Source organism: Buteo buteo, chromosome 1, assembly GCF_964188355.1.
Source record: "Buteo buteo chromosome 1, bButBut1.hap1.1, whole genome shotgun sequence".
Classification (NCBI taxonomy): Eukaryota; Metazoa; Chordata; class Aves; order Accipitriformes; family Accipitridae; genus Buteo; species Buteo buteo.
This window is the reverse complement of record NC_134171.1, coordinates 40,292,459-40,318,297: the sequence shown is the minus strand read 5'-3', so window position 1 is coordinate 40,318,297 and position 25,839 is coordinate 40,292,459. Positions and strand designations below refer to the sequence as shown.

Sequence of the window (25,839 nt, the reverse complement as noted above, 5' to 3'; positions counted from 1 at the left end):
ACTAGAGAAACATCTTATGATTGATAGCACATGCTGCACTCAGCTTTTGGCAAGTATCACCAAAGAACAGCTTTAGCACTGGACCATACTTATGAGTTACTGCTCAAAGCAAAGCAATGTTTTTATAAAAATTAATGTGCACATCCTACACAGCATTGGAAGGTAGCTAGTGATACAGGGCTAAGAGTTCATGGGAACTCTCCAGCTAGAAGCAGACATAGCATTTTCTGTCTTTCTTCTGTTGCTGCTGGGGGGAAATGCTAAAGTCCTCAAGGCTGCCTCTCTGGCTAAAGACTCAGTGCCAATGTCATCCCCGATGCAGCTTTGCACAGATCCAGCATAACTGCTACAGAAACACCTTCTAGCTGAAAAGTGATTCTGGTTTTCTTCTTCTGTCAGCTTCTTGCTTTGATAGCAAATAGCAGGAGTAAAATATCATGTAGATATCATATCACATCCCCTAGACACAGAATAAAAGATGGAGACCCTCCTGTCCTAACAACTCCCTTTCTACACTAAACACTCCCAATCCATCTAGTTACCTCATTTGCCAGCCACTGGCAATTCCAGCAGCTACCCACCCTCCCACTCCATGTAACGCCATACAGCCCTGACAGTCTCTGACCTGTCAGACATACTTCACTATCCAGCTGCTGCAAGCGCAGGTCTTCGTTGAACTGATATAATGACCTAACATTATACACTCAGTCTCTATCCACCCACTGTATCTTGCAACACCCCTAGACACAGAGCCTCCATCTACATTTTCTGAATAGGCTTGTTATCACCTGCTTTAGGAGTGAGAAAATCCATGATTCAAGCAAAAGGAACAGCTAAAGGACAGCTCTTGCCCAAACAGCAGCTGCAGTGGGGTCACAAGCCTTGCTATCATAAAATAATTAACTGTATAAGACTACATTAATTGCCATATATAGTAAAGAAAGAAAAATCAGGCCCCCATGTGCCACTTAAAACAAGTCTGGGGGTTTTGTTTGTTTGTTTGCTGGGGGGGTGGGGAGGTTAAGGGTTCTTCTATTCTTTCACTTGTCTTCTAGTTCCTGAGTCTTCATTTTCAAGATGCTTCATTCAGTTATGACATTAAGACCGATATTTTCATTTAATCCCTATTAGTCCTTGGAAATTTCAAAAATATAAGGAGATATGCCATACCACTCCAGGCAGCAGTCACCTTATGTACTGCATAGCTGCTCAAAATTCCCTTGTGATGAAAGTCCTCTTCACTCTTTTGTTGTTCTTTTGTTCTCCAGTGGTAATGAATAACGGTAATCATTTATTTCTTCCAGGCTAGTTCACCCCCAGATCTCCTTGGCTTTGCTGAACAGTGGAGCATGAGAAAACTGAAATCACTTTCCATTTTCCTCTCTCCTAATTTCACTTGGCGAGGAATACCAACATACAACTGTGCTCTACCCATGCTGCTAGCACAGCAAGCCTTATTGGTCTGTTTTATGTCATGACTCTGAAATACGATGGCCTAATGTTTGCTTCACAACAAAGTCAGATATTCTACAAAATGCTTTTTCCTCAAAATATTTTCTTGAAGCTCTGTTTATCATCATTTATAGGACTTAGCTTGTTCCACAGAACTGAGAAAACCAAACTGTTCTGCAAAACATTATACACATTGCTTTCCAGGCAACTACAGTATAGTTATATTCAGAAAGTACAATAGTTATTGCACAGCTAGTACAACCTACCGTGTGCTATAGATTGCAAGCTCACACGTTACATTCATCTTCTGACCACCTTTTACTACTACTTCATCTGCCTCTAACTTAGGACTCAGAAGGGTACTTTACAGGACTAAACCAATCTGCCATATATTTACTGCCTCTTCCAGCATTATATCTGTCTCCCAGGAAAAGCAGTGTTTACTTATGGGCAAATAGTTTTCTATGCATGCAACAATATAAAGAAAGCACTACACTTATGTATGGAAGAAATCAAGCAGAAAAGAATAAAACTTTCAGCCTTCCCAAGAAACTGCCATAAGATTAGACTTTTGAAAAGAATAATCTTTTTCCAAAATTTTTTAATTAATAAATGCAATTGCATAGGTTTGTTATCAAATTTGTACAAAATTAATGCAAAGCTTTCCTTTGAATACTACTCACTTGGAAAAAAAATTGAAAGTAATTGGAAATATGTGATTTCCCCTTTCCTTCTTCCTTTCCAACTCCTTTCACCACCACCACCACCACCACCCCTCCCCTTCTAGCAGAATCAAGTACTCAGTTGTACAACAATTCAGGATACTGACATTTAAGAGACATTGTAATCTATGGGTATAAAAATTCTTTTGGCCACTTTAAGGAAATGTTTACATTATCTCTGTACTCTAAGATGTTGAATATATGACCAAAAAAAGGGGTATTGTTAAAAAAAAAAGAAAAAAACTGACTTTGTAGAGCTAAAGTTTGTTTTGCAGGAAAACAGTCCCAATAAAGAGAAAAAAAAACCCAAAATGTCAGTAAAATATTCCTCTTTGTATAGTGTATGTGACATATGTAATCTAATTGACTTGATGACTATCAACCACTTTATTACTGAAAGTCATCTAGCATGACGTGATAACTTACATGTGGTTCCACTGTTTGTGAGCAATGAAGTATTCTAAGTTCACAGCAATGGCACCTTTTTGCTTGCTTTTGGTAATCTACTTTCGAGTCACAGCAACTTCTTAGCACTTTCTGGCTACATACAGATTGAAACAGGCCTGATCCTTCTACAGTCACCAAGGTACTAATTCAAAGAGCTCATCCGAAAGTGATTGGATCAAATTTCAGATAATCATTACAAGCAGTGACAAATGCACTGATATATTATGACTATGTTCAGATATTAGATTACAATAAAAACTAAGCCATTCAGGGGTTTTGTGGTGAGGGTTGTTATTTTTTTCTGCCCATCATGCAAGGAAAAAAATGCTTATGTTCTAAATAAAAAAATTACTAAACGAAGAAAATTTGCAGTCATCATAACACAGCAGTAGAAGAGAAGTTCCAATTCCTTTGCTGAAGGGCTGGGGAAGTCACTTCCCACGGATGCTCTTTAAGACAAATGACAGCCTCAGAAACAAAGCTGTACAGCTTCCCCTCCACAAGATGCACGTTTAAAAAGCGTTTTTTTGTTCTCCAAAGCGTAAGGTAATAATAGGAGTTGTGACAGGACTCACGTATACAATGTGAAAACCATGTTTCCTCAGGGATGCGGTACATGGGTCGGTGCTTCAGTGGACTCACGTCTTAGCATTATCATTAATCTTCTCGAGCAAGCTTACCGGGCTATTACAGTTTTTGACTGGATGTTGAAGATAAAGTTCCATCCACTTTTCCTCAACCCACATACTAGACAGCCTAACTTCAGAGACCTTTATGTCTTATACTTCATCTGTAATTTGTAATAAATTCATTTGTAATAAATCCTTCCTTCTTACTTTTATATCTAGGGAAGTTTATAATAGTTTGACATTGCTTTCAGTCATTCTAATCTTGACATTTGTTGTCTGCAGTCAGACCCCAAAGAGGGCACAACTGCTTTTCATTTTTATTCAGCATGTTAGCAGCAAACGCTAGGTCCATCATGTGCTTTGACCCTAAAACTAAAATACCAAAGCCTGAGGGCTACTCTTATTTACCACAGAAAAAGGAAAAAAAAAAAAAAAACACCAGCATTTCAATTTATTTGGAAGCATTCAAATGAAAATGAGGATAGGGCATTTGCATGCTGAAAGTGTCACCAGCATTGTCAGAGCCTCCATATGACCCATATCCTATTGATAGAATATGTTATATACATAATTTTAAGAATAACTTTTTGTTTGAAGTCATGAAGGCCAGAAATTTGCTTTTATAATGCAACTGCTGAGATTTTGTTCATATCGTGTGATTTCAGGGCTGCTATTTAAGAGGACTTCAAACTTGCAACAAAGTGAGGGGCAGGCAGAAGGCTGCCTATTTCAACAATTAATCTAAGCGTACATCTTGTTAGCAGACAGCAGTGTTAAAGAAAGATCTATAAACAACATTTAAACAAGATAGTTTAAGTACCAGAAATAAATCTTGCTATAGCAGTGCAGAGCTCACCATAGTGTATTCTTTCCACTAAGATAAATTAGATCATGGTGATGCCTATAGTTCCTGGTAGAGACTGGATGCACTGTGACATGATGGGACCACATCCCATGCACCACTGGGGAAGATACTCAGAGTCTCTCTTTGCATGGGCAGTACACCAAATGTATTCAAAGAAAGCAGATACATTTAAGAAACAGTCTTTTGAGTATATTTCTGTTAAGTGTTAGGTCTGCTTATCTCCTTCCATACTTCAGCCTGAAGTTTTCTTTGTATTTGGGATTATATTCCATCATGTGCTGTTAATACAAAGTGCATGTTTTTTGCTGCCAAAGACAGAACAAACTTTTTCATCATTTCATTAGCTGAAAATGTTGCAGTCACCTTCCTAAAGAAAAATAGCCATTCATCTGAAGATGATTTTTTTTTTTTTTTTAAACAAACAAGCAAGCAAACACAGGCTATGTTGTCACTGTTGGGTATCACTTCTGTAAAATGAGTAAAAAGAGACACTGATCCCTAGTAGAATCATATCTGTCCTGAACTTTTCATCTCACATGTCTATTATCACTAAGAAATCCAGTTCTTTTGAAGGGGCTTAAGTTAACAACTTTCTGAACTGTTCCTTCCTTTGGCATACTGCACAGACATCTACCATATGTATATCACAGCATTCTGCCTTAGATTATGTCACTGCTAAAAATCAAAGGTCTATCACTCTTCATTTTAACACCACATATGCCATATGCATAATGATTGCAACTCCTTTAGTTTTGCTCATTTAAATAAAATATTTGGTTAGAAACTAAAGCAGGACAGACAAGATACTTCAGTTACCCTGTATTCCACCTTTAATAGCAAAGAACATTTAATGGCTGCAAGTTATTTATTTACAAATTGGTAAGTATTCCCTGGCATATTCATCTTTCTTTAGTATCTAGAGGCCTCAGCTAAGATGACATTCCTATTGTAGAAATGTAAAGACTATGACCTACTAAAGCAATAAACAAGTCATAGAATGGGTAGAAGAAATGAAAGCTTATATATGTCCTATATGGCTTTTCACAGATGGGAAATCAAGACACAGTGAGTTACAGTCAGATTTTTCAAGGGCACAAACAATTTTGTAGTAATTCCTGTAGGTCAAATTGAAAAATCTAAATGATACAGATGATCAGTTTCAGATCTTTCATATCTCAGTCCAGAATCTTAAATGATATCCTAATAATTTTCACAAAACTTTATCTCTAAAACAGTAACTTATAAATTACTGGCTGAAAGAAAAGCTTACTTTTTAATCCAATAATATAACTTTTGATACCTTCAATATTTCATTACAATTTCATTCCTCAGAATTACCAACCACGATGAAAATTATTGCTGTGACACATTTCCTTTTTTAAACTGTGTATCTTACTGAGAATTCATATATTGGACACAGGGCCAACGTTTGTACCTACTGAAGCCACGTACTGGAACTATCCTTGGGAAGGTCTTTGATGAGATTTTTGTTTTGTTATTTTTACCCTATTTGTTGAAAGGTGATTGTTGGTATTTGGTAAAGTCATTACAATAAAACAGTTGTTTTTACAACCAGTTTATCCAAGTAAGTGTTCTGCCTCACAGAGCCTGTGAGCAAACCTGTAGGAGCTATGAAATAAATTTTTTAATGAACATACACCATACAGGTTTGCTTTCACCCACATTAACATTTTCATGCTCTTGTTGCGGGAGTTTCATACCCCAGTTTCACAAACTGAAAACTGTCATCTCAGTACTGCTTTCTTTAAGTGGTAAAGCAGGTTAGGATGAGCTGGGAGAGCTCACTAACATGAATATAATCTTATGAAATTTGGCTGCATATTCTACCTCTTATTTACAAAAAGCAAGAAGGTCTCCCAAGTATATATTGAACACAAATGATCCAACTTCTTATTTTCATTGTACATTATATTACAGTTGCAAACATTCTGGCTATCTACCCACTTTATTAGCTCATATATAAGAAACAACTGAATAAAAGCATGTTGTTCTGTGAGGAATACAGCTGAATGATTTTTTTTTTTCCTATATCCTTTTGAAAAAGTCTTGAAAATACTTACAATTGTGTGATTTTTGAAGTGTGTTTCCTCTCAAATCCAATTAGAAAGCTCCAGAATAGCACAGTATTGTTGCTTACCTAACACCAACATCAGCTGTAATTAAAGTTGTAAGACAGCAATTGGAAGATTTTGCCAGAGGCTAGTTGTATTAATAGATACTGCAAAGATTGTGTTCTCAATACAAAATCATTAAAATATATAGCATTCCCAGTCTTCTCTGCCTTGATAACATATTATGTCTTTGAACTGGACAAAATTAGACTCATCATCTAGCTTTTTGATGGCAACAAATTATTCAGATAAACCAAATCAGCTGTGGTCCTCAGTGCACTAACTGTACCAAAAAGGCGGCCACTATCAGGAAGACAAGTTTACTATAAACTAGGGAGAAGGAAAATAAAGAGCAATTAAGCATGCAGAATGATGCTCTGGGATAAAGAAACTGAGCTGATAAACCTTGAACCACTGTCAGGAGCACAGAGCCTACTGGGGTACGTCATTGGCATTCTGGCCCAGGATGCTTTTCTCCTTCTATGGAGAAGCAGGGTGGATTTCATTCATTTCCAAGCTGTGCAGTTCACCAGCATAGAAACATAAGAGTGGAGTGGAGATAAGCCAAAAGACAGTATTCCACTAGCTGATAGCTCAGAAGAAATAAAAGCATAACCGATAGCAACAAAATAAACAAGGCCTACACTTTTGCACTACCCTGATACTGAGGAACCTATGAAGTTTCATTTGAAGTTCTTTTTCCTTTATATTTGTCCTTAAATAAGAATAGTATTGAAATAGCAGAAAACAATAATTTAAAGTTTAAAGAAACTGTCCGGAGGCATTTTATTTTTCCAGCATGAAAAACAGCTCCGGAACTACAGACTGTTAAGAGGGTTTCTTTAATAATATGGTTATTACTCCTTTGAATATTCATACCTTTTTTTGAACTTCCCTGCACTGCTAATAAGCAAGACCTGCTGAATACATCTGCAAGCTGAGTAACTGAGATACTTAGCACTTATTACACCATTGAGGATGTAAAAACACTTAACTGATACTACCTCCAAATACATACTACATAACCAGCTCCATTAGCTGTCTTTAAAAATTTCTAAAATGTCAGACATTATAGCAGATATTTAGCCTCTACATATACATAAAAGCCCAGTTCTGCCTCTGTTGAATACCTTAGATTTACAATGGCTTTGTTGGAATGTACAAGAAATACAGGACTGGATAACAGAAATGTGGATATTTTATTAGCTATAGTAATGAAATTGTACACCGACACAAGCATTGGTCAAGCATTATGTCATAGAGAAATCTAGTTTCAGTTTTAAAGCAAACGATTGCATATTCTGAAATGAGAGCACCCTGAATTAGTCATTTCCATTAAAACTATGAAGTAGAATTGCCTAGCAACCAAGACAATTAATTCAGAGATTAAAATAAAACACTGTGACACTGACAGAGCAACTGCTATTCTATCCCAACAATCATACAGACACTTAGAAAAGAGGTTAGTGTTTCCTTAATTTTTCTTAACAAAGGAAAAACAAACAATTTCATAAAATGCGTCATAATGGACAAAGAATAAAAACAGTCAAAGCAATTGCATAAAGCAAATGCAAATAATTGCCCTCTTTTTATGTAACTTCATTAAACAGAAAAATATAGAAAGTTTTTTTCATATTCCAACAAAGGTGAACAAATTGCTGTGGAGGTTCCTAACATGCTTTCCCACTTACAAAGAGCAAATTTGTTTCATTACATTCATTCCATGCAAGTATTCTATATTTTAGTACTTACTAGCTTAATTTATTACAGAATTCATGACCATGCCTACCTGAAAAAATTCTGCAGCATTATTACCCACTACTACCCCTAGTCAAATTATTCTTCATCACATTTCTGTAGGGAAGCTTTTAAATTACACAGTTTATCACATGGAGGTTGTTATGGAAAAAAAACGTAACAGATTAAGGACAGTAAGGATGGCTGCAATAATTTAGTTTAATGACTGCTACTCTTATATTGCTTGTTACATCTGGGCCATTGTGTAATTCATTGTCCCTGAAGGACTACAAAAAGCCTAGTAAAATTATCCCTTTAGAAATAAAACAGCCACATTCTGTAGCAACATTGAAGTCTATCGCTTTGTCAGGATATTAGATTAGAGGAATGATCACAGATCAGTGATTCCTGAGTGGCAGTACTTTCAGACCTCTAGTAGTAGACAGTCCATCTTTCCAGCTTGAGGTACAGAGTTTGTATGCATTCAAAAAAAGATCAGGAATTACGTGGGCAAGAACAACCAAAGGAGAAAAATGAGATCCCAGAGGATATCACAAGATTTAGCAACTGCAGAAGCGACATCAAATCTAGTTGAGTCAACATTAAAAGATAATAATAAAAACCATAAAACAATATGAGAAATAAATCAAAACAGACAAGTAGGAACAACCATGCATTAGAAGGTAACTCCCCAGGCATGGACATAACTGTACTTTTCTATCGGGAAAGAAAAGTATATTTCAGCTCTTTGGCTGTGTATAATATTCAGAAAACACACCCACAGCTAGCTACAGGTACTTTAAAGTCTTGAAATCTGCATATTTCAATCACATTCAAGAAAGGCAGAGGTGCCTGAACTGGATTTTAGAAGTTAAGGCTGTCAATAAATATGCAATAAAGTACATGTTTTCACCTTCTAGAAGGGGATATGGCAGGTAATAATGGAAGGATATTTGCTGGAAGCGCAAGCAATACAGATGGTATGGGTATGTGTAACAGCTCAAAAGGAAGAAAATATTAACAGCAAAAGTCCCCATATGCAAACACACCCATAAAGCTGATAAAAGACCCCAAATGTCCGTAACAGGTTCCCCTGTGTCTTAAATATTTGATGACTGTACCAGATGGGGAAGGGAGAAAAAAATATCTTGTCTGAACCATTAGCATAAACACAGCTGACCTAAAAGACCTACTCGCCACTGGGTTGTAATTACTCCGGTGTTTTCACTAGTGAACAATGTTCATAAATCTAGAATAATTTTGAAAGATGACATCTTTGAGAAATGGTAGCCTCCATATGCTGTTGAAGAGCTGAAATAAATTTACCTTTTTTTTCTGGTCTTTGTGCCACATGCCATGGGTGTGGTTGTAGTATACATGTTTTACTAAACTCTTAGGATAGTCATAGTGATAAGCACCTTTTTGATTAATTTTATCCATATGACAGAATTGTATTATAAAACTGGAAGATACTCCTGCAAACTCTACACACAGCTCACAATAGTATATTTTTTCCCCTTTAAGATTTTTACCAGCACAGTTTATATGGCAAAAATCTCAGAAACAAATGCCCATTTTCTGTGTTCACACTAGATTTTGTCACAACTCAGAGCCTTGTAGTAACAGAAAGCCTTGTAATAGACCCTCAATTCAGAAGGATTTATCAAATATCTACCCAACACGCTGCTTCAGACCTGCATTAAAAGACCAAAAGTCTCATCTGTAGTTCGTTAGAAGACGACAGTGAGAAGAATAAAACCGGTATTAGTCCTTGCACTAGCAGCAGGAATTTAATGAAATTAAACTCCCAGATAATCTTAGAAAGCAGACCATGAACATGTTGCAGAGAAAAGGTAAAAAGAAGGTCACTAGTACCCTGCCTTGGGGAGAATTCCTTCTGCACAGTAAATTTGATGATCAGCTTGGCTTAAGCATGTGAACAAGACACACTAGCAAAATATTTCAATACCACCAGAAGGTCCACCCTGGTCTGAGTGAATCCAAATTCTAGTAATTCAAAGGAAAAACACAGACAAAACCCCTTGGAAATTAAAACAGCCAAGAAGAAAAGAGTTATTTCTTGGAACCTGCAGACAGCCACAGGAGACCTCAAAGCATATTAATCTACTGTAATACTGTGCAAAACAAACAAAAAAAACCCAGCTGATAAACAAACTCCATTCAACTTTCCTTCCAGTCTCCTCTCAGACCCTATTAAATTGCATCATCATACCCTCTCACAGATTTCCTGCCAAAAACCTGACAGCTACATGCAAATTACTCCATGACATTGTCAGGTCTTAATCTTAAAGACTGTGCATGTGCTTCCTTTTTGTTTATGTGAATAATTGGTATAAACCCAATGGGATTACTCACAGTGCATGACATCAAATATGTACATATAAGTCTTTGTAGGATCAGAGCCTTGGTCATTGATTTTACAGATTTTGAAGTTACTTATGTCTATAATTTTAGAAGCATTCTATTACTCTAAAATCAAGGGCAATATATGCATTCACAAGCAAACCCTACTCATTTGTACAACATTGGTGGGTAGTGTAAATGAAAGTGGTCCTTAATACTCTAGTAGGACTGAATTTTCCAACAAAAGGGAAGTATTATGCAGCAAATATAGTCAAGACTAAATAGAAGAAAAGTTTTATGGCTTAGAGGAGTAGATCTCAAGCTAATTACGAACACTTGGAAAACAAAATACTGTTTTGTTTCCATACAGCCATCTAGTTAGGTAACATAGCACTAAGGTGCTTTTGAATAGCATGAGAACCACAAAGAGAATCTGCAGGTGTTTATAAGGAACTGCAACCTACTACTAAGAAGAAAGGCAGGGTGGAAAGCATCGTTATTCTTATTTATAATCTTAAAAGTTCGTGTTGATCAGAAGTAGTGGTCAACTCTCAGTAAGAAATTAGAAGGCTGAGAAAGTCTCTGAAGACAATTGTACTGCTATATTGTAGCATCACAACAAATAGGAAAAGTATTTTATACATCTAATACTCAGACTATTTCATGAGAAAGAAAATAACTGTATTTGTGTCAGCTAGAAATTTAAGATACTTTTCTATATAGGAGTGGTTTATCAACAGGTCATGAGCAAAGGCAAAACACGTTAAGTGGGAAGCGTTTCACATGAAAGCTACTCAGTTTAAAAATCAATAATACAACATTCAATAATATAATTGAATACCTTTATGAACAACACAGTGGCCAGTAATCAATGGTCCCTTTCTCAAGGCAATTTCAGACATTTACTTTCATCCTCAGTTATGCATATTGAGCTACTATTTACAATGACTTAGCAACCTACTACCCCCATAAGTTCAAGTGGATGCTCTTTACTGGTATATAATCTCTATGAAAAACACCATCCTTTAAAAGTTTATAGATTCTTTTGCACCATATGCAGAATTCAAAACGTTATTGATTTTACCATTATCATTATCAGCAAAAATAAAAATCTGTTCATGGACATGTGCTCAATTAATGTTTTTCACAATGGACTAATCCAACAGCCAGAGAGGTTGAATTTGGGCTCACTGCACCCAGTAGCAGCTACTGCATCCCCTTTCTTCTAATGTGCAGCTGCCTGACTTGTTTAACATTGTACTCAGGTAGGGCACAGAAGCATTTGCTCTGACTGACAGCAGCACCTTCTGCTCAGTTGTTACCCGTCTCCTCCATTGAAAAGGGAAAATATCAAAAGTAAGCATCTCGGAGACCAGATCCAGCCTCCAAGTTGTGCCATGAACATGGTAAATAAATTATGCAGGAAAATGTAGCTGGAGATATAATCTTCACCACAGAGGTCACCAAACAAGCAGGCCAGTACAGAGCAAGAAGTTGCTGAATATAAACCACTTTGTACATATGACATGAGGACGCAATATGATATTCAACTGGTAAAAGGCAAGGATTAATTTACTGGAAAGGTTAACTTTAGCTTGTCTATTGCCATTCACTAACAGGGAAGGCAATCCTCCACTGAATGATGTCAAGTTAGTTAGGTAACCCTCAAACACTTCCTCAAGTAAGATCAAGAGTATGCCTCCCTCTGGAACAAATGTCTTTTTACCTCTCTAGTAAGTAAATGTTAATTCTCCTGTACTTTGTAAGGAAGGGTAGATGCTCTGTTTTATATTACTTGAACTGTGTATTTAATTCTCCTTATCCAATAGGAACACCTCAGAATTTGCAATTCCTGGTAGCAATACCAAACGCTTATCACAAACCACAACAACTTATAAAAATTATTCAGAGAAGGCTCTACCAGTAGGCTATGCACAGATGTTTTTAGCAGCATGCCTAGAATGCCATGAAATTCAAGGTGTTCCATAAATTCCCACATCATATTCTCAGGCCATTTGGGCTTTATGGGTCAAAACATATGACTTGACTTTTCCCCAAAGACCAAGGAGATGACCAAGTAAACCCTGAAATATGGGAGGCTTACTAATCTCTGCAGTGTACTTCTGTAAGCTAGCAAAGAGACTGTCTGCAAGTTTCTCTGGGGCTTTATATTCTACCACAATATCTAGAGTCTGGGCATTTTTTATTTTTTTTTCCAAAAGATATCAGAAAGAATACCCAAAACTGCAAATGTTTACTAATGTGAAATGTTAAAGAACAGTCATAAGACCTAGGACTTTTTTACTGATAGAACAGGAACAACAGAACTAGCAACTGTGCTAACTTTTCCATAGTCTTCCAACTCTAGTGCAGACTTGGAAGATTCACCTTCAGCAGCCTGCACAATGTCTTGCCCACCACAGTCCAGATTCTCCTTGTCATACTAGAGAAACTTACCACATCATCTACTTCTGCCTGCAGATTCTAGCCTGTAAGTATTAGAAACTCCCAAAGCATTAAAGGTACTGTTGGTAACTTGCAATATATCAGAGCAGAAGATCTTTTGAAGGTCAAGGGTGGTTTGAAGTGAGATGTGCAATAGAAGGGTAAAAGAGATGGGGAGCAAACAATTTGGCAGATGAAAGTAGAACATGACAGGATGTATGTATGGGCTTTCTTCTGGAGAGGTGAGGAACAGAACTCTGTGACATCCAAGCATAGGGATGAGTACCTGGCTTGGATAGGTTTCCTCATCTACCCCCTGAGATACCAATCAAAACCATGACACTAGAAGCTCAGGATCTACTCTTGTATAAAAAATATGCAAGCCTATGTTCTTAGCTATGGCCAAATTTGTCCTCACTTGAAAGCTGCAAAGAGACACCCAAATGTCTTCCCATAGTTGTTTCCTAAAGGCTTTTAAATTGATTCAAAATTATGCCAGCTGCTCACTATTGCATACAGCTTAATAGAGTAAGAGAAGATTTCATGGGAAATCAGGGGGTGGCAGGTTTTGATGAATTACGTAAAGAAAGCTAAGCTGATTCACCAGTAGTAGAGGGTGACACTACACTGTGGAGCCTCCCACACTGGCTACATCACCTTGCTAGGCAAGGGTACACAGTAATAGCTTCCTTCACCCAAGAAACTAGGCCAACAGGTCACCTGTGATAACTTTTTCCATGAACATGAAGTGTTATACTTTCCTCTTCCAACTAAGAGAATATTTCCTATCTCTCATTGCTCTAAGATAAAATCAAACTTGCTCTCCCTCTTTCCATCACCTATGCATAACTTCAGAATAGTTAGAAACAGTTAGAAACTGCCCACAGTTACAATACTACCATATTAACATTACCATAGTAATATTACAATATTACCATAGTAGCCATGAACATAGCATGGATGCTGGTTTACTTGGGGGAAAAAAATGTGTTTAAGTTACATGTTCACTATTTTTAAAAGGTAATCTGAATTTATGTTCTAATAACTTTTTATGTAAAACTTTGCAAATGCTTTATTTGCCAACATCAATCTGCAAATATCAATCTAGTACTACTCTGTTCAGATAAATTGTGTTTTGGTTGGGGTTTTTTTAAGTTTAAAATTACTGAACTTTATATCATTATATCAACACCATAAGATATTTTATTTTTTTTTCTTGAGAGACTAAAATGTAAAGATTTAGAAGCCATTTAAAAACACTCTACCTTAAAACACACATTTTATTTCTAAAGAAACTCCTAAAATTTCCATCAAGGCCCTCTATAGGTCTTGTCTGAAAGACCAAATGTCAGTATCCTTCATTCTTTCAACTCCAATATTGTCTTCCTCTATTTCCATATCAATTTCAAGCTTCTGAACCCCTCCAAAGGTATTTCAAGTTATATTGCTTATTGCTTTCTTCTTTTCATCATATTGCCTCTCTTCAACCTTTATCAGCACAATCATCTCTACTTTTTTCCCCATTGTGCCTTACTGCAAAGCAATCTCTGCTTAATCACTTCACTATGCTACTATATTCTTCCTTCAAATTCCTTAATGTCCAATTTTACCTATATAAAATCATCCTGTGGCAGATTGAGAAGTAGGATGTGACCAGCTATAACTTAATTAATAAACATGCAGCACTTGTCATCTTATATTACATGTTCCCAGAAGAAATTTAAAAATGCTGTAGAATTTCATTTCCATGCCTTCCAGATGCTAAAAGAAAGTGCTTCCACAGAAAATTGAGAAGCAGGACAGCAGCCACAAATAGCTACTTTTTTTTTTTTTTTTTTTTTTTTTTTAGGAAGAGGAAGAAAACACTCTTGGGGTACAAATGGGAAGATACTGACAAGTGAGGAATGCTTACTGGAACTGCAAATAATATATTTTACTTGAGTTTTATTTACACTTCGGCAGTAGCACCTTCCTGCAAAGCTCATGTACCAGAAGTGCAGCAAATGCACCTTTTACTGAAGTCTAGTTTTATAGCAGAACTGCAGCAAATGCACTGCTCCCGTCACATTAAAAAGACAGATTTTTGTGAAAATTGATACTAAATTTATTGTGATATTTATTTGCTGTACAGTTGTATTGTTATCGCTACTGGGAAAAAAAAATGAAACTTTCACTACGTGAACCAAATAAAAATTTTTCAGATACTGTGCAAGTGCAAATATCAGGGGTATTACAAATGTAGAGTAATCCTTGCACTTAGTAGTAGTTGGTGATATTTTAGCAACTTTTATTTGGAACAATGCTGTCCCAGATGGCTGCAGTGTAAATTTTGGGAGGACTACTGAAGACCTACATGATGACTAGTAAGAAGGAGATTAAAATGTTAGAGGGGAAAAATTCAGCCTTCTTGAGACTAGTGTATTGTAGTATGAGAGTTGGCATGGACAAGCTAACAGAATACTTGTCCTGGTTTCAGCTAGGATAGAGTTAATTGTCTTCCTAGTAGCTGGTACAGTGCTATGTTTTTGAGTTAGGTAGAAGAATATTGATAACACTGATGTTTTCAGTTGTTGCTGAGTAGTCTTTAGACTAAGTCAAGGGTTTTTCAGCTTCTCATGCTCAGCCAGCGAGAAGGCTGGAGGGGCATAAGAAGTTGGGGAGGACACGGCCAGGGCAGCTGACCCAAACTGGCCAAAGGGGTCTTCCATACCATGTGACATCACATCTAGTATATAAACTGGGGGGAGTGGAGCGGGCTGGGATCACCACTCAGGGACTAACTGGGCATCAATTGGCAGGTAGTGAGCAAATGCATTGCTCATCACTTGTATATTCCAATCCTTTTATTACTGTTGTCATTTTATTAGTGTTATCATTATTAGCTGCTTCTTTTCTGTTCTATTAAACCGTTCCTATCTCAACCCATGAGTTTTACTTCTTTTCCCAATTTTCTCCCCTATCCCACTGGGTGAGGGGAAGTCAGTGAGCAGCTGCATTGTGCTTAGTTGCTGGCTGGGGTTAAACCATGACAATACTTAAGCTATTTTTTGTGTCAGTGGCCTTCCTTTGTAAGGCCCTAGAGGATACGTGTACAAAAATTCACAGTTCTGATCGTTAATGCCTATTCGGTGTTTATCTTTGACCCTCACAATTTTGATGCTCTGAGTTTGGTCTCTCTGCAGCTGAGGAAGTGACAAGACTTATTTCTCATTCCGTACATGCTGGAAGTGAAGCTTCTCTAATTCCCTGCCCCCCCAAGCAAAAGATTTGTGACAACACATCAGTGTGGGACTTGCTGGTCTGTCTCAGAAATCAGTCATCTGATAAGATATCAGGAGGAATTATGCATTTTGGTTGCATGAATTGGCTGAAAATTCTTCTGAAATAGAATTGTCAAGTGGACTATTAACTGACAAAATGTTTGATATAAGATCAATATTCACCTTTGCCTTTTTTACATTCTGATTTTCAATGGCCATCAGGTGTTTATGTGCTTTATGGTTTTTATAAAATCATACACAGTGTCTACAATCTGAAGCAGAACAGCCCAAAAATGTGTATTTTTTTTTCTTATTTTCTATTTAATCCTCCATATAAAACTATTAGGAGGAAAGAGCATATTCTCACCTGTTTATATAAGGAGAATTAACAGTTCAAAACTATTGTATCAAGAAAGCAAACATTGTCATTATGTGAGGCCAGCGGCATTCCAGCCATTCTTCCATCTTGAATATTAGTGCAGTGGCAGGCAATTCAAACAGGTTAAAAATCGCATTGCTAAAATTGTTTAAGGTGCTTATCAGAAATGAATGCATAGTCACAATATAAAATGAATAATTTTTAGATATTAGATATATCAGTCCCTCAATCTTTATAAGGAGCTGAAGCACTAAGCTGAATCAAATTTATTTTTTCCATATCTGTAGTATTGTTTTGTCATTACTAAATGCTTACTTTGTCAGAGTAATTAGAAAGCCAAAATACCCCTTTTCCCCCAAAGTGAGCCTTTACTTTCACAGACTGTAGATTAAGCTTTTTATGAATTTATATTGCTATTTTCATACAGTATTTTTCAAGAATTAGTATAATATTCAACACTTTTTTTCTAAACATTTTCATCTCTCATTTATGAAATACCTTATTTCTAAAATAGCTTATTTATGAAATTGACATACAAGTGTAAAAATTACCATGAAGACTTAAATTCTCACACATTGAATTGAGGATTCCATCTGCCTTAGGGCAGTTGGAATACTTTTTGCCCTGGAAGAATATATGAGTATAATTAGGTCCTATTAATGCTGGATTTTCATGCCTATGACTAGTATGATGTTAAGCCTGTAAGAAATACAAAGTTTTCTACTATTAACAGAGACATTTCAATGTTAAAGATTAAGTAAGCAAGCAAGACTAAATTTGTTTACATCATTATCTGTGAATAAAAGCCTAATGTATTGGATAATAACATATATTCAAATTAAAGCTCTGGAACTCACTGCTCCTAATGTAAGAATATTAAGTAAGGTAGTCTGTAGTTACTACATAAAGGAGAATAACTCTTACAATATTAGCTTCAAATTCATATTGAATGTTATTGCATTTTTCTTTAACTAACCTTATTGATTAACTACTAAGGAGTATTAAGCAGGAAATATAGTGAGATACTTTACCAGATGCTAAAATTTACTTCCATATTTAACATTGATTAAGAAGGAAAATTATTTACTCTCTTCATCACTTTGTGATTGTCAAGTGAGCGAGTATTTTATCTGACACTCTCACTATACACACACAGACTTTTAAGAATCGGCAACAAGAAATGTGATGAAAGTTAAGACCGTTCTACTCTAAAGGAACTTGTAAAAATCCAATCTGAACACAAGCTTGGGCACTAGGATTATATTCCCAAAGGAAACAGAGATGACCTCTACTGACCATGTTTTTTTTAAGAATCAAGCATTGCAAATCCATGTTTTGTATGAAAAAATCACCCAGCAAATGTCTGCTACTTCCTACTTATAAGGCCAAATTTTAAAACTGTTTCCAAATTACACACAAAACTGATTGTAATTCAGGGGTCCTATAAGACTAGACAGAGTACTAACAACACTGTTAGACCTAACTGAAGATACAAGTGTGGCTCACACTTACTGTGGCATTTACATTAAAGAACATAAAATAACTCCTCAGGCTTATTTATAAGTATAGTCACCCAACAAGGTCAAAGTGCAAAATATTGAGATTTGCTCACTTTTATTTTAACCAACTTTCTAACAATAGTCAAATGAGAAACTGGACAACTGTTCTCTTTTAGAGGTAAATAAAAAGATTTAGAAGACTAACTTGCATAGGATGCCAGCAGTGTTTTGACTATTTGGCTGTTGGTTTATTTCTTAATATGAAATAAAAATCACCACTTTCATCTAGTCTATAGTATCCTACTAACTCAGTCTGCCATTTTCCAAAAAGCACTGAAGTAAGAGGAAGCAATTCAGCCTCTCATGGCTGAAGAAGCAGAGGCTGTGTGTACATATTACTGATAGCATCCTAGACTCCTTATGGCTTTCTTCTAAAACTCTGCTTAAAGCTCTCCTTTACTGGCATGCTGTGGAACAAACAAAAAAGCTTTGATAATAGGCTGCAGATCCACTTAAATCACTAATGCAGACCAGATACTAACTCATTATTTATTTTCTTGTATTCAACCATTTCTTGTCACAATAATATTTTAGATTTTTTTTGCTATCTTACCAGTGTAACCTTATGTATGTTTGTTAGGTATACTACAGCCAAGAGAGCTTAAGTAAAATTAGCTCTTCCTCATGTTTGCTGTTGTACAAACACAGATGCTCTATCCACTCCCAAGTGTTTATTTTATAAAGGAATTCAAACTACAAAATGAAGTTGTGGATGAACCATAAAAAAGGCACATTTATCTTCAATTTAGTGCAAGTGGTATGTCTTGCTGTGCTACAGAACATTTCTTTTCTGTAAAATAGATATCTGATGCAAATAATCCTAAATTCCACTGTACCAAGTCCCACACAATGCAAAAAATACAGCGTCTGCCCTCTGAAAAGTTTTCTATTCGGACAAATGGGGTTGGGAACATCATTGCAATCTTAATGCTTTCACAGAGGGAAAACCTGTTCTGCAGGAACTGGACCAATATCTTTTTCCACATGGCAAAGCTAACAGTTTGACGTCATTGTCTTTCAAACACTGGCAGTTGAGACCTACCACTGACACATGCAAATTTATGCATGAGGTTTTCAAAATTAGCATGCATCCCTAAAGACATCAATGAAACTTATGCTTCTAAGTGGAACTGATCATTTTTGAAAAATAAACCAGTCAAATAAATTACAGGCTTTAGTTATCGTGGGTTTTCCAGACAGCAAATTTGCAATCAAAGCTCTTAGTATGTTACAGTTCTAGGCATGTAGCATAATGTCAGTATTATGGAAATTGTGAACAAGTCAATATTTCTGAGATGTTATGACTTTTTACTTTGTTAGATTGTATTTTAGTGTTCACATGTAGCTTAGATTTCAGCCAGACTTTTTACACACTTTCAGTTCTTGGACAGGTACAGACAGCTGTGTAGCAAAAACCATTGAAACATCCTGCCCAAACTGGACTGGCTTGCAACTTAGGAAATGTGCTATGAAGGTTAAAAAAAAAAAAAAAAGGGGGGGGGGAAGGGGGACATGGGGGGGACGGACACAGGACAGGGGGATGACCAAGTCTTCTAATACTTTAAAATAGAAAATGAATTAATACAAATTATTCTTGGTTTCAATTTTTACAGCTTTACATATGAAAACTGCTGGACAACAGCATTATCTCAATTGAGCATATTAAGGATACTGATGCCAAGAAGAAACCACACTTTTCAAAGCCAATAGAAAGAAAAGGGGGGGGGGGGGGGGGGTAGAACATGTCCTTTGAACTGTATAGTTTCTAGTAATTTGTTATTTTCAGAAAACAGATGTAATGTATTTCCCTGCTGACAATTTTCCAAGATAGAGCCACAAACAAATCATAAGTGTTAAACACTAGACTGTACAGAGATTGTGTAAGGCAGAAGGTCATTATTTGGAACCACTATGGTAAGAATTATGTTTGCAGTTATCAATATCCTATTGCATAAAATTCTCTAAAATAACAGGACTTCCAAATCTGCAAGCCTTTTATTAGAGCTACCTTTATTGCATTTATGAAATGCATCAATATGAAACTATTCACTTCCATCATGGCTGCTAGCAAGACGTAATGCTGTTCAGTGGGAGGTTCAAAGCATCTGCTGTGAAGAGCACAGGAGTTGATAAGCAGTGACAATTTATACTCCCATTGATTTTGTAGAAAGCAGAGGAGAAAGAAAGAAAGAAACAGTTCCACTCAAGATGGTAGGAGGACAAAAATTAGAATATATGAATTACAATTAAAGTTGCTGGAACACTGCAGTTAGGAAACTAGTCCAGATGACCTGGAACTATACTATGGATGTCAATTAAACAAATAATAGATAGATCATGCTAAATGAAAGCAAAAAACCCGGGAACTATGAAAGAGAAGTATCAAGTCATACTAATAACAGTCAATATTTTTCAAGTGCAAAGTGCAAAGCTTAAAGAGATCCATGCTTTTATAGTCATCCCTATACTTCCTTATAATTTCAATATCTGCATTCAAGCACCCCCAAAAATTCAAAAATGAAAGTATTTTTTCATTTTCTCCCTGAATTGCAAATTTTCTTCAAACCCTAAATACATTTTAGAAGTTGCCATAATCCAAAGTGGGAACACGACAGGTTGACATGACAGGTTCGCAGGTATGGTCGCAGCAACTAAGCAGCAACCCCTTCCACACAAATAAGAAAAAATACATATCATTTGTGAGCTTATAACATTCTCCTGTCACTGTCTGTGATGACAGCTGCGTACCACTGAAGGGAAAAAAGGCTGAACACATGGCATTGTAAATGGGGGGTGGGGGGTAAGTAGTGTTAGCTGTTGTAATCACACTATTAATCACACTATTTTGAGTGGCTATTGGTCATCCAACTGCTTATCATATGAACAATGAGGACACAATTTATCAATAACAACATGTTCTTTTAATATACAAAATTATTCACTTTTTTCTCTGATTTTTTTTCTCTCTAATAAGAATTTAGGGATTTTGAATTTCACACTGTTTCTTTAAGCAGTATCATTCAGTAATAGCAAAGTATTTTGATTCAGTGGTCAAACAGTCCAATTCACTTGTTTGTGAAAGGAAAAAAAATGCATTTTAGAATTTAAAAAAGCATGTCTGCAATTTCTAAATGTAAAGCACACTAAATAATTTGAACCATACAATAAAAGTATTGGGTTTACCTTCAGGGGAAAAAAAACCAAACCAAAACAAAAAAAACCCTGAACTGTCTTGTACTTTCCCATTATTTCTGCCATTTGCAAATAATAAAATTCAGCTGAAGAAACTGCTGAAATCACCAGCCAGACACTAATCTATTGATCTATAAACATAAGTATGTATACATACAGAGGGGACATATATATCGTCCTTTAGTCTTCTCATGACTATCTACTGTGCATCTAGATCATGTCAAGACCATAAACAATTCAAAGCTGCATTCTGTCTAAATGGGTCACTTATAATGAGAAAGCATGACATTTACACGTAGAAAGCAGATTGATCAGGGAGCGGAAAAACAGAGTATGGCATCAGCACAGAAAAATATGCCTTTACAGGCAAGTTATATTAAATGATTTGGCGAGTTCCTAAATCCTCCTCAAAAATGGAAGTGAATTCAAAATAAATGCAAAATGAAAAGTATACATGACTTAATATGACAAATATTCACTAGGATCACCCTTTGTGCTTGCAGTAAACTAAAATGAATAAACCTTGGTTCCTTTCACTACTGTCATGTTGCTTGTACAGAATAATACATAAGTGAAAAGACTAAAACCACCGTATTTCTCAGACATCCACAAATTAATAAACAGTCTTCAATAATTTTAAATTGCACCTTTAAGTACTAACACATCCCATAACGTTCAGTTATTTTCAACTTGACCAGAAACAGTGGAACAGAAATGCTCCGAACATGCTGTGTACATCTTGCTAAAGCAATTTCAGCTGCAACGTGCAAAATGAATTTCAGCAAAATGCAAATCTGTACAATGCAAATATTAGAAGTATAGCAAGGCTGCTTCAACACATCGCAAAACAAAAGTGGAAAAAAGACAGAGGGAAATTTCAATACTGCCTAAATATATACAAAATATAGCCCATGTCTTTGTTCAGTCTGAACTCTCATTCAAGGTGTAAATACTGGTTACATTGTTAGATATCCAACTGCAACGGGCTCCAAATATTGTGTGAGTAGCTCTCTCATAGTTCACACTAGACTCCCTTGACCCAGCTAGACAAGCGTGAAAACATGAAATAAATGAAGGTTAACAAAGACTGGTCTGGGAAGCAGGCTGCATTAAATGCTTGCAATTTTATTAGTATAGATGCAAAATTTGCTATTTAGATTCTTTTAATACTAGATACCAAACGACAGTCACTATATTAATGCTAGGTGCTATTGCAGAGAGACAAATTAAGTAAATGGTATAAAAAACCCCCCATCTTTCCCCATCTGCCACATAAGGATATTCACTAACCTTACAGCATGCTGCTAAAGCAAATAAGGAACTGCAAAATAATTATCTCCTTGCAAAGAAAAAGCAATTTTATCACAATACCTTTCTGTGTTTGTCCCTCTTCCATATTCTCTTCCATGGCTACCTTTCTTCACTAGAAACAGCTACAGAGAATTAATCAAAAGCTTCAGTCAGATGTAGGAAAAAGTGTGGATTTTTTTTTCCCTGGGAAGCTCCAACAGCAGAGGCTTAGGCAAGTCCTCAGAGCTTAGCTAAGGCTCCCTCACTCTCCTTGTTTGCTTGGAGACAGGCTGTCAAGTGTAATTTCATTCAAATTACTCTTCCGTGAAGATTATCAATTTTTCTTCTCAAAGCTGCCCATTGTGTACCACTGTAAGCAGGTATTCAAATGAACAGCCTGTGAATTTTGGGGGGAAATTTGGTCTGAGCCTTTATGGCAATGACACCGATTCATAAGCCTCACTTTGCATATAAAATGGAGAAAAGAAATTGAGGTTTGTATAGAAATCTGTGTTTTAAATTGGAAACAGGCTGTACTGAAAACAGATGGAGGGGTGTCCTCCTAACGGGAAGCAGACCACCAACCCATAATTCCCCCTATTTGCTACTGAAGTGGGAAAGCCCAGATGCCTGTGGGTTCTTTATGCTGTATTACTTGTCTGTCTTTCTCTCTCTCATTCTCTCTCCCCAACACCCCCCCCCCCCACTCTCCCCCTCCTCCTGTATCAGCACATTTAAGAATAATATGACTCTTCATTTCCCTCCTTCTCATATATCTGTATCATCTGGATCCAACAGCAAATATACACTATTACCCTTATAATATTCTAGAAAACATCTTTATAACAGTATCATTTTGTATGCAATTGTGTGTTTATACACACGTACAAGCACAATTTAATACACAACATTAATTGCTGAAAAATATATGCACCCTACACATTATCTGTCAGTGTCACAGTAAACAGGAATTTAGGGACAGTTTGGACATTTAAAACAGTATTTGCATCAATTCTTTTTCTGATTGCTAATATCCAAAATTAGCTGTACATTTCAAAGCCCTATTAAAAAACCTGGACCTTCTTAAAATGGTGAAACACCACATATGGGTATGTATGTGAGGAAGCACATACAAACACACATACTGTTATGAATTCATTCAGGAAAAGCATAGGTTAAATACACTGTGAGGGCACCTACTCATTTGGGGAGTTCTGCAGTCTGATTTGGAATGCAAATTGGACGCTGCAGTCTAGCAATAAATTAGCATTTTTGTACCTTATTCTACAGAGTAATGTAACATCATTTTAAGATGTTACGTTATTTTCATTATTTCAACAAAAGTGCAATTAGAACACAAGTCCAATTTTTCTTTACAGTTTTCACTTCTGATTCTTCTGGGGAAAAAAAAATGACTAAAACTTACCCCAAAATAAAAAATATTACGGCTGAAAATCCATAATAACATATAAATGATAAATAGCTCATCCATTTACTTTATGCTATCTAAATAGATTGACCTAATGCTGCCTTCTAAGTCACACACACACACACACACAAAAAAAGACAAAGTTGTTTTTTTTGGTTGGTTGGGTTTTGGTGGGGGTTTAGGTGGGGTTTTTTATACTGTTTGTATATAAATCTTTTCAAATCTGGTTCATACCAGAATACTTTTTATACATGAAGTTAAATTTGTATATATTATTAAATAACTGAATGCATGTTTATTGAGTTACCCAGTGCATTTCCTACCCCTTTTTTCCTTTTTTAATTCACCTTTCTAGGGCTCTGTTTTCTGGAATAATGAAGAACAATGATCATATGTTTTAGTTCTCGGATCTAATTGATCATTTCAAAATCAACACACTGAGACTGCCTATACATATGGAAGTGCTGCGACATCATAGCATCTAAGTGTCTTCCATCTTTCTAGGAATTATTCCTTCAGTCAGATGTGTATTTCCTTTAAACAGAAGATCTCCTAAGTCTCCCCTGCTATACTTTCTTTTCAAAGTATTTCTTACAGAAGCATTAATAAATCTTCATATTGAAAAAGGTGTCTGGTGAATATTTTACTTGCTTCTAAGCTTTGTTTCTTGATCGCACCAGATATTTAAGATGACCTACCTCTTTAACCTTTGTTTGCAACAAAGGAATCTATAGCTTGCTTATGAAACCAAATGACCTTGTTCCTTGAAACAATCATACAAACTTTGTTTCAAATATAAAAAGCATCAAAAAAAAAAAAGGCTGGAAAGAGATAAGTGGGAGAGGATACAATAAAGATTGTACAATCATGAGTGACACAGGAAAGGTGAATAAGAAACAACTTGTTCAATAAAGGGAGATGGCTGCAAAGAAAGTAGGCTCAGAAGAAAACAAAGGCACAGTACACAATGCGTAGTTAAGCTGTGGAACTTGTGGTCTTGTAGAGGGGAAAACCAAAAAAAGAGCAAGGAGAATCTGAATCACAAAGATTCATGGACATGAAGATGCATCTTTGGATCAGGAGATCCCTGAGCTGCAAATTATGGGAGAGTAGAGGAATATTTTGTTGAAAAGTTTTATCTTTCTCTTATACTACTTCCAAGGCGGTCTGCCTTTGGACTCAAATATATGAGATGCTGGGCTGAGTGAATCCTTGGTCTAGTCCCCAATATGGTCATTTTCACATCAGGTTCACACACACCTTAATTTTAATGATAGGATTTTTAACTTCCTAAAAAGCCTATAATCATACGTCAGAGGTTAAGATGAAATCACAGTAACTGGTGAAGCAAAGTATAGCATTGCCAAACAACGGCTTTGAGCTTTACCCCCACCTCTTGGCAATAAACTATTTTTCTGCATAGATATTACTGTTATCAAGGTACTAACGGCTCCTTCTGTTAAACATCAACTCCTCCAAACTACACAAGTGTCAAAGCTCCTTCTTAAGAGGACTCTGATTAGTTTCATTTGCTATTAATGGCTAACCATTCACATTTTGTGTATGAGTGTAAGAGAGAGAATGTGAAAGAGACTTTGTCAGCTTCCTTCATATTTAGCTGCATTTTATTAAGATATTAATGTTGAAACAGAAACCTGCCTCCCAGATGTTTCTTTAAAAACTGTTCCAAGGACCTTTCAAGATTAAATTATGAATAGGTGTTAATCCTAAAATCAAACAACAGAAAAGCTCTGCCAGTATTAAGTGTCTGCAGGAGTAACAAACAAAAACAGAAAATGCCAGCTTTATGTGATTATCTAAGCAGCAACCATAGAGGCTTGCTTTCTTCATCATACTGTGAAACATGTTTACCCTCAGTGATATGCAAGCTACTTTAAAGCCATACCCAGAAACTAACCAAGCTGCTAACATACTCT

The 25,839-nt window shown here is 36.2% G+C and overlaps 1 protein-coding gene across 1 annotated transcript in view; it reads right to left on the bottom strand.

The window, feature by feature from the left end:
* The window catches only part of GPM6A (glycoprotein M6A), a 123,215-nt gene extending 101,743 nt beyond the window's left edge, over positions 1 to 21,472 (bottom strand). The window contains 2 exon segments of the mRNA XM_075041790.1: positions 21,350 to 21,409; positions 21,412 to 21,472. Of these exon segments, the coding sequence (XP_074897891.1) occupies positions 21,350 to 21,409; positions 21,412 to 21,472 (121 nt within the window).
* Positions 21,473 to 25,839: the final 4,367 nt, after the last annotated feature.